Genomic DNA, 10845 nt, shown 5'->3' on the forward strand with positions numbered 1-10845 from the left:
GGGGGGGAACGGTTATGGTTCTTTACTTGTCCTGTTATCTTTGTTATGAATTACGCTATCTTTTATGAATATCAGAACTATAAAATACAAACACACACACACACATGTATGTGCATAGATACATACATTTACACATAGTGGTATGCACACATATACACACATAGTCTGACATCTGTTAGTCTTGGAAAATCGTTGATTTTCACCTGGCAAGTTGTGATTTAGTCTTGTTAGCAGAGTAGCATCTGCAGTGGCAGTAGAGGTCCCCACAACAGGAATCACAAATACATTAGAAGCACCATTTGATAGTATAGTGCTTTCTCTCTCTCTCTCTCTCTCTCTCTCTCTCTCTCTCTCTCTCTCTCTCTCTCTCTCTCTCTCTCTCTTCTTTCATTCACCAATAAGCTTTAGTTTTCTTAATTTAAAAAAAAATCTGCCTTATTCCATGCCTCGAATCAGAACGGTCACTTTGCAATGTCCTCCCATCTTTCAACTTTCTTATTCAGTGACTTCATGTCTTGCTTGCAGATATCTTTGAAATGAAGATGGGATTGCTAGAGGACTCACCCCATTCAGCATATCTTTGAGGATTCTCACATTTAGCATGCAGTGTGTATGACCCAGTGTGTGGAGATGTTGCAACAGAACATGGTATCTGGATACTGGCCAGGATCCTATTATTGGTGATTCAAATCCAACCTTCTTGATATCTAAGAAGCATGTCAGTCTACACAAAATGAGAAGTGTAGTGATACTATTCTTTGCCATAAAACAATGTGCTCAGAATTCAGGCTCTGAAGACTGTAATATAGCTGGATGTCTCTAGCTTGCTATTCTTCTAGTCTCTTGTTATCCACTCCATCCACTGATGCTTTATTTTTCTATGTCAATTAAGGCTTTGTTTTGCATTTCATTTGTGCAAATTACATTAATATCAGGGCTGGCAAGATTCTAAACTTGGTGCTTAGAATCTTCTGCAAAATCATCTTTGTAGTTGTTCCATAATTGTAAAGGGTCAACTCCTATATCACAGGTTTTCAACAAAATAGCAAATAAATCTCTTGACTGCTTTGGGGATTGGTTAGGGCTGCTTTTTTTAAAGTGACTTCCCTTTGACTATCATCTTCTAGTATTTCACATTTGTGGCATGCCTCTCTCTCTCTTTAAATGCAACACAAATATGACCATCAGCTGTTCTAAGATCTTCAGAAGATCTAGGACCTATAACTTCATGCAGATACATTCTTAAAAAGAATTTTGGTTGGGATGACTAGTCTAGACTCTGCCTAAAGTGCAGACAAATTTTACCTGTGGATGACCTTCAACTTTGCATCCTCTCTTCTACTCCATTTTCTGTTGTTCCATATATAATAAGGTAACAAGTGATACAATGAAGTTTAAGCAAACATATCTTCTTGGCATAGTGTAAAAAAAGTTGTAAGTATAGTTTCTGTTGAAGCAAGATCTTATTACTAAGCAGGTTTTTTATCAGTCTATTTTCTAAATGAATTGCAAGTTACTGTACTGTAGAATATCTTTCATGGTTGGGAATGCCAAACATTTCCCAAAATATTTTATTGCTGCTTAAGTAACAACTTTGTTGATAGTTTGTCATTTCATCAGGTATAGTTTGTTGTACATCAGACTTAACTACATCAGATCCCTTGTTCACATACTTGATAGACTTGACAGAGTTACAAAATACAACCTTAATATGTACTTTAATAAAAGCTTTTGTCAAGAGAGAGCAGTGACGTACAATCCATTTATTAGCAACTAGCAGACATACCCGGCGTTGCTTGAGATTTAAATGGCATAGTTTGTATATCCTGGTACAGTTAAGTTGAAATGTGATAGAGGGAAGAGCAGCGTTGATGACAAAAGATTTGTGGAGTAAATGAAGCACTAATTCAACATGTCATGTGTCTGTTTGGTAAGTTCCAGGCCCTAACCATGTCATGAAAAAGTGGGTGAGGGGTATGTTATTTTTGAATGCACCAAAAAGCTCTCAGTGGATATACTTTCCTTTGTGGCTGTCGCTACCATGCTGATCAATCAGCAGACATAAGAACTACATCTATGTGATGAATTAAGCCTGTGGGCATGCTCACCAGCACTACATGAGAGAAATCTACATGAAAGAAATGAGGTGGTAAGGGGTGGGGATTGGCTGAAGCAGCATTCTTGGTCAGGTCAATACTACGCTGCTCATAGCTTTCCATTGCTCTTGCAGTAGCTGTACATGCAGCATTTTGTGATTGTCTAATTGAAGTTTCATGTGACATTTCATTTGCTCTCCTTTTCAATTTCTCTGCTACTACTGTTTTTCAACCAATGATATAATAAACTAAGAAGAAATATGATGTAATAAACTAAGAAGACAGTTGTACGTTAATGATGAAATGTCAATAAAAAAGGTAAATAATATCAACATCTTAGCAAATTTTAAGAAATACACACAATGAACTGAGATGACACTGTTATGTTAATAATTAAATGTCATTCAAAAACATTAATTAATGGCTGTGTGGTAAGTAGCTTGCTTACCAGCCACATGGTTCTGGGTTCAGTCCCACTGCGTGGCACCTTGGGCAAGTGTCTTCTACTATAGCCTCGGGCCGACCAAAGCCTTGTGAGTGGATTTGGTAGACGGAAACTGAAAGAAGCCCGTCGTATATATGTATATATATATGTTTGTGTGTTTGTGTTTGTCCCTCCACCATCGCTTGACAACCGATGGTGATGTGTTTACGTCCCCGTAACTTAGTGGTTCAGCAAAAGAGACCGATAGAATAAGTACTAGGCTTTCAAAGAATAAGTCCTGGGGTCGATTTGCTTGATTAAAGGCTGTGCTCCAGCATGGCCGCAGTCAAAAGACTGAAACAAGTAAAAGAGTAAAAGAGATCAATATTTTAAAAAGATGAAAAACGCTCAATGGAAAAAGCATTACTTAGTAACATTCCTAAATGGATTAATTGCAATGGATGTAAGGGAGGCAATCAATTTCCAGGAGTTACTTCACAAAGCATTACCACATTAGTCGTATGTACCCCAGAAAAGGGAGTTTTCTGCCCCCAGAGGCCCCATAACTCATTGTGTAAAAAATTTTAAGAGTCTAAAACCAACTCTGGAATGTAAGTAATATATGTTCCCAGTTTGGGGAAAATCGGTTGCGAACTTCAAAAGTTATGTAGGTTTACACAGACATACTGAGTTTTATATACATAGATTATATTTTGTTCAAATCTTATTGTAAAGCCTTCCTCATCAGGTTTTCTTTTGCAATATGAAAGATAAACGTTAGCATGCCGGGCAAAATGCTTAGTGGTATTTCATCTGTCTTTATGTTCTGAGTTCAAGTTCTGTCAAGGTCAACTTTGCCTTTCATCCTTTCGGGGTGGATAAATTAAGTACCAGTTGCGTACTGGGGGTCAATCTCATCGACTGGCCCCTCTCCCAAAATTTCAGGCCTTGTGCCTTGAGTAGAAAACGATATGAAAGATAATCATCTGATAGAGTGTAATTTAAAAATGGTTTTGGATGATAATGTTTTGTCCATTAATTATCCTTCATACAAGGTAATTTGAAATCTAGAGAATCCCATGGACTATGTATCTCAAGTTCAAGAGATGTTTGTCTGTATTAGGGTCCAGAAGTTCTGCTGAAATAAAGGAATCAATTTGATTAGCTGAATTTTGTTGGTCAGTCAAATTAAAATGTAAACATATTTGACATCTTTTTGGACTCAAAATTTTGGATTTTATCATGAAATTCATCAGGTTTAATTGCTTCAGCAAAACACTCTGACTGTGTGGTCATATCTGATATAATATTTTGTACGGTTGTCCAGGTAGTAACTGATTTTAATTGTGATAAATAGGTCAGGTTGACCAAAGTGCAAGCATATGTCATTACATCTTATGTTGTTTGATGCATGTTATGTGCATTACCTGTAGGAATTGAAGGAGGAATGCAAAGTTGGTCAAGGTCTTCCCCAGCTGCATTATTGTTGATGGCATCTCTAAGATACATATATGAATCACATCTTAATTTTCTTTGATGGTTTTTAATCTTTCAGCTCTCATTTTTATAAACAACTGAAAATTGGTGTAAAAATGTCTCTAGTTAGCAGATAATGGTATATTATTCTCTAAAATCTTCATGGTTCCATCACAGAATTCAACACTAATCCTTAACCCCACCTTTTTTTTTTACCATATTTCCATTTAAATACTTTGTCCATGCTTTTCAATTCATTTTGGAAATAGTTTAGAATTTGGTAGGATTTTGTCAAATAATTGAAGAAAATCTCAAGAAAAAGTTCTTGCTTAAAATGTTAATAACTACAAACATTTTAGAATTCAGTTATGTATCATAAAACCAGTTGGTAGTTACAGAAATGATTGGGATCTAGAAGGGGTTTAAATTCATACTATATAGGTACATGCATGGCTGTGTGATAAGAAGTTTGTTTTCTCACTAATTGGTTCCAGGTTCAGTCCCACTGTGTGGCACCTTGGGCAAGTGTCTTCTGCTATAGCCCTAGGCCAACCAAAGCCCTGTAAGTGGATTTCATAGATGGAAACTGAAAGAGGCCTGTTATATACGAGGTGGTACCAAAAGGTTTCTGGACTAGTTTATCTTTAATAAAAAATAGCTTAGTTACCTAAGTTTTAGCATCATCTCCTTTGAAATAGTCACTTTGCACAGCAATACACCAGTCCCAGCATTCCTGCCACTTTTGGAATCTAGCCTACAATTCGCTCTGAATCTTGACATTGGTGTTAAAATGGCAACCTTTGAGCTGCATTTTCATCTTAGGGAAGAGATGGAAATCCGCACGTGCTAAATCTGGTGAACAGGGAGGGTGCGGAAGCAATATGTTGATTTTGGCATGAAACTCACAAGTGAGGAGAGCTTATTGAAGAATCCAATTCTTTGTGCTCCACAGATCCGTCTCTCAAAAACTTCAAAATGTTGCAGCAGAACTCTCAATTGACAGTCTGGCTCTGAGAGATGAATTCTCAATGCTCAATACCACATTTCTGGGAATGACACTCGTGACAGGTCTTCCAGATCGTACATCGTCTTCCAGATCGTACATCGTCTTCCAAAGACTTTCTTCAGCTTTTGAAGTGCCTGTGCCACTCAAATCATTTGCTACAACCCATTGCCTCATTGCCATAAGCTTACTGAAGCATGTTCAATGTCTCTGTAGCAGACTTACCAAGTTTAATGCAAAATTTCGCATTGGGTCTTTGTTCCTGTCTATGACAAAATCACAGACTACAGCATACACATTATCAAAAAACACAAATTTCATAACTTGCAAAGTAGACACAGTGATATCACTTGGCACACTGCCCCATGAAGGTCATTGCTAGCTCTCGCTGCACACACAACTGTGTGCTGCCATCTGTTGTTGCACTACAGAACTAACCCAGAAACTTTTTGATACAACCTTGCATTTGTGTGTGTGTCTGTGTGTTTGTCCCCTGCCTTCTCTTGACAACTGGGGTTGCTTTGTTAATGTACCCATAACTTAGTCATATAGCAAAAGAGTCCAACAGAATAAGTACCAGGCTTATAAAAATAAGTACTGGGTCAATTCATTTGAGTAAAACCTTTCAAGATGGTGCCCAAACATGGCCACAGTCCAATGACCAACACAAGTAAAAGATAAAAGACATTTACTTTTGAATCTCAGATAATTTGGTGTTAGAGGAAGAGAAACAAATCCTGATTTTATATTCCATTTATTTAAAATTTTTTTCTTTTAACCAGAAACCTTTGGTGCCATAATGAAGAAAAGCACATTACAGTGTAATGCAGATATACATTATCGAAGATATTTCAAGGCTCTTTCGGTAAAGAAAGAAACGATTTGTATATGTTTTATCTTTGTGTTTAAATAAGGGATGGGGAAAACCACATGAACTCATTTTATTGCATCTGCAAGCTGATGTACTAGTATTTACTGAATATAGTAAGTTTTTCAATTACAACATTTATACAATACCTGTATGCCTATTTGCGACATAGCTGACGTTTCCATTACGAGTGAAAGCGGTCAGACTTGAACAGAAATTATTCAGCAATTGCCATTTGTATGGAAATTTTGTTTCCACTATAAAACACATTGCTAGGTTTGTACCACCCCCTTGAGACCCAACTACACTCCAACTAAAAATATATTGCATGTATCGAAATAATATTTATATGCAACAAAAGCTGAAAAATGGTAGAAGATGCTGTGTAAAAATTATTCATATCCATCTCTGCCTGCAGACCTTTTTCTTTGGAAATTTTTGCCCATCCCTGGTTTAAATGTATGACAGAAATAGCTAGGTTTCTTTCTCTGATATTTACATAGTTCAACCTATACAAGTGAATGAGTGACTTTTGAAAGTAGTAACTATATAATTAGTTTGTAAACATTGAATGGCCATGGGGATCCACCAGAAAAAAATAGTCTAGATCTTCTTTCTAGCCTGATAAATTTCATGCTACTAAAGTTGCATTTGCACTCAGGGGAGCTGCTTGAAATTATATTTGAACAACCATTTCTTTGGGTTATAAAGGTAGAGTTTGGGGCTGGGATTCCTCAAATATATCTCTGTTTCCTTAATTCTATACTTCGTTTTACATTGACAGGTGGATTGGACGAAGAAGCCCAGTATCTGTAATGAACCGGAAATTCTCAAGCAATATTTTAAGGAGGTATTATTATTTTATTTAGGCCTCTTCAAACTCAGTCTTCATCTTTACTTTATCATTTCACTATTGTTATTGTGGCAAGCCAGAAAAAAAGTTAGTGTAGCACACCGGGCAAAATGCTGAGCAGTATTTCGTCTGAGTTCAAATTCCGCTGAAGTCGACTTTGCCTTTCATCCTTTCGGGGTCAATAAATTAAGTACCACTTAAGTTCTGGGGTCGATATAATCAACTGGTCCCCTCCCACAAAATTTCAGGTCTTGTGCCTATAGTTGAAAGGGTTATTATTACCGTTGTGGGTTGAGAATGGTAGACTCGGTAAAGCATCAAATAAAATGTTTTGTGGTACTTAGTTCTTTCTATTTATAGTCTAAGTTCAGAGTCCATCATGTTCAATGTTTCCCTTTCATCCTTCTGCAGTGAGGAATTTATAAAAGTTAACAACAGCCTTTTTAGCATGTAGTATGTGGGTGATTGTTTTAGCATAACTAATGGCTTTCTTTAGGAGTGAGAATATGATTGAGTCATAGTAATTATCTATGCTGAACTGGATAAGCTATTTCAAGTTTTATTCTCCATGTTTCTGAATCACTCAATTATCTCTATTGTACTCACCTGCTGGATAAGGTGAGTTTGCTCTACCTAAAGTCTTCACACTGATCTTGCCTATGTATGACTTGGTCAGATTGATTCATCTAATAGCAGGACTTCACAGTATGAAGTACAGCTGTTGGGGCTTGAGAGGATCGGTATGATCCAAGATTCTGATTTTCCCAGTTATTCTTATATTGTCCACAGAGGTTTATGTGCTTTTGTTTTTTTAAATTTTAATGTAATTTTGTACTTGTTTCAGTCATTGGACTGTGGCTATGCTGGAGCACCACCTACAAGGGTTTAATTGAACAAATCAACCCCAGTACTTAGTTTTTGTATTTTTTTAAAGTTTGGTACTTATTTTATTGGTATCTATTTGCCAAACTGCTAAGTTATGGTGATATAAACCAACACCGGTTGTCAACTTGCGGTGGGGGGCAAGCACAAACATAAAGACACATACACACACATAGATATACATGTATACAATAAGCTTCTTTCAGTTTCCATCCACCAAATCCACTTGTAAGGTTTAGGTCAGCTTGGGGCAATAATAGAAGTTATTTGTTCAAAGAGCCATTAGTGAAAGACACTTTCACAAGGTGCCAGGACCATGTGGTTAGAAAGCAAACCTTTTGAAACACAGTATCACTCTTCATCAATTTTTGTGTACTTAATATGGTATAGGTTTCCAGTGGTCTTTGCAAACCCAGGTTCTCATCGAAACTTCTAATTTTACTTAAGAGTTATTGTTGTTGGAATTGGTTTCTGTTTCTCTTAAATTTACTTCTTTTTACCATGGAAAACAAAGTTTCCAAGAACAGCAATAGTAATTGGTTGGGTGGCTGTGTGTAATATGTTTGAAACTTAGGTTTCTGCTTGTTGTGGCCCTCATTAGTGTCCTTTTGTTCAAATGTTGGTGAAAGGAAGCCAGGTGCATCATTCTTGAGGTCAACAAACTATGAAATAGTTTATCAGAAAACTTCCTTTCTTTTTTTTTCCCCACACATCAATAGCATAGAAAAAAATATATTTACATTTTTATTTAATGCATAGTGAGGCTTTGTAATCTTGCTTTTGTCTTTTAATCTTTTACTTGTTTCAGTCATTGGATTGTGACCATGCTGGGGCAACACCTTAAAAGGTTTTAGTCTAACAAATTGGCCCAGTACTTATGTTTCATTTTTTTTCAAAGTTTGGCTCTTCTTGTATCAGTTTCTTTTGCTGAACTGCTAAGTTACAAGGATGTAAATAAAACCAGTTGTCAAGTGATTGGTTGAGAGTGGTAAACACAGACACAAAGACTTTCACATAGACGTGTGTGTGTGTGTGTGCATGTGTGGTGATTGCTCCATCTTCACTGATGATTGCTGTCTTGTTATGCTTCCTTGTTGTTAATGACATTTCTGACTTTCTATCCATGACCTGTCAGATGTCTATTCAGTCCTTTTGCAGATCTGCATAGTTTAAAGCAAAGGTGACAAATGGAAGTTGTAACTTCTGCTGGATTGATATGTCTAGTGTACTTTCCTAGGAATTCATGTGAGTACTGCTCTCCCTAAAAGGGGCTGCTCAGTCACAAGCATCTCCACCAGAGTTGATCCCTGTCATAGGAAGACACAACAGTGATGCTAGGGTAAGATTCCTGTCACCTACGTGCATATTTGTAAAAGTGTGCTTCCACCTGGTTAGGTCTGTATACGTTGCCACTCTTCCATTGTTATAGGACTTTCAGTAGCTGGAATGTTTTGGAGACACGGCAAGGTTGTTTTATGTGTTCATCATCTGATCCTAGCAGAAATTTTTCTCGTCTGAGAGAAACCAAAACATGTTTGGTTGGAGGGGAAACTTGAGCTTGTTCAAAAGCTTCATAGCATGGTCTTTCCTCTTGTTTTAGATGGCTTGGGATAAAAATTAGCCCTTTCTCATCTTGTATGTGGAATACTGAATGTCTTCATGCACTACCTGCTTGATAAGAAACTCAGACACTCCCATGTTCCTGGCGATGGACCTGATTGACTTGGAGGGATCGTTGGCAATCATGGCCTGGATCTCACCAACAAATTCAGGAGTTGTTTTCTTCTCAGAACAATCAGAGTGAGTTTTCCGAATTGCCATACCTTCCTAATCACCATTAGACTCATCCAACTCATTCCAAATCCTCTGCACTGTCCTCAGATTGACATCCAAATGCTCTGAAATGTTCATATTGGAGCTTCTGGTGCAAATGCCAAGCAGCACAGCATGCCGTTTCTAAATTTCTGGCAGAGTGAATTGTGTCATGGTGCTGTTTTTCTCACAGACAGTGCCCAACTGGCCCTACTATACTTGTAGTCAACAAAATCAAAAACAAACAGTGCACATGCTTGAAATATAATGAAACAATGCACATGCATGAAAATATAGAATAGTGACAATTTACCCATTGCACCCTGTATGTGTGTATATATATATATATATATATATATATATATATATATTACCTTTTTTTTTTTTATCTTTTACCTATTTTAGTCATTAGACTGCAGCCATGTTCCCTGTCACAAAGGAATTGATCCCAGTACTTATTTTAAAAAATCTGATAGTTATTCTATTGGTTTCTTTTGCCAAACCGGTAAGTTATGGGAATCTAAAGACATCAGTACCTGTTGTCCAGCGGTGGTGGGGAACAAACACAGACACAAGGAGACACAAACACACACACACACACACACACACAACAGGCTTCTTTCAGTTTCCGTATATATATAATTTTTATCATTGTAGCTCACCAAAACTCAAGATTCAAAGGTGAGGGTAAGGAAATCGCATCTTAGCATACAGATGGCCCGGCAGATGTTATATGAGGCAGCATTAAATGAGTCTGCTTTCCAACAGTAAGGAAAAGATGTTTATTTTGTTGTTATTTTCTTTATTTACTTTTGTTTCAAAAATTTGATGTACATATATGGTTGTATGTGTGTGCGTGTATATTTGTATATCTATCTACCTATCTATGTGTATGTGTATATTTATGTGTATGTATGTATATTTGTGTATGTATATGTATGTTTATATATATTTTGCTTAGGCATTGTGATACTAATAACTTGGTGTAGAACTCCGTATACATTTTTCTGAATGAAGTGTTATTTGAGTACAGAGCAGTAATAAGAAAAAAGAGATGACAAAGAAATAAGTGACTGATATGATGTGGAAAATACAGATAAACAGACATGCATAAACATATATACTCTTTACTCTTTCACTTGTTTCATTCATTTGACTGCGACCAGAATACACACAGACATACATATATATATATATATTTTTAAAAATAACGTTGACCACTAACGTGGACAATTAATGTGCTAGAAATAGATCACATCTTGTGTCTATTAAGACCTAAATTGCTCTCAGCATGAAATATAGCAGTATACCAAAACGTAAGCGGGCAAGACATTTAAAACACCTAAAAAAACACTATTAAACAGGTACTGGTTTCGGATTTAACAAATCTTACCGATTCTCCATTCCTCTTCAACCTGATTTGTAATGTAA

The 10845-nt window shown here is 36.7% G+C and overlaps 1 protein-coding gene across 3 annotated transcripts in view; it reads left to right on the top strand.

Moving 5' to 3' along the window:
* Positions 1-5779: 5779 nt before the first annotated feature.
* Positions 5780-10845, top strand: part of LOC106879130 (uncharacterized) — a 74801-nt gene continuing 69735 nt past the window's right edge. For 2 of the 3 annotated variants that reach the window (XM_052976349.1, XM_052976350.1), the window contains exons 1-3: positions 5780-5864; positions 6652-6717; positions 10072-10181. Coding sequence is in view for 1 of the 3 variants with exons in the window: in XM_014928568.2 (XP_014784054.1) it covers positions 5799-5864; positions 6652-6717; positions 10072-10181 (242 nt within the window). In the remaining 2 variants the exon portion in view is untranslated. The remainder of the gene's footprint in view (positions 5865-6651; positions 6718-10071; positions 10182-10845) is intronic. The other variant, XM_014928568.2, reaches the window with a different exon arrangement.

This window comes from Octopus bimaculoides, chromosome 24, assembly GCF_001194135.2.
Source record: "Octopus bimaculoides isolate UCB-OBI-ISO-001 chromosome 24, ASM119413v2, whole genome shotgun sequence".
Lineage (NCBI taxonomy): Eukaryota > Metazoa > Mollusca > Cephalopoda > Octopoda > Octopodidae > Octopus > Octopus bimaculoides.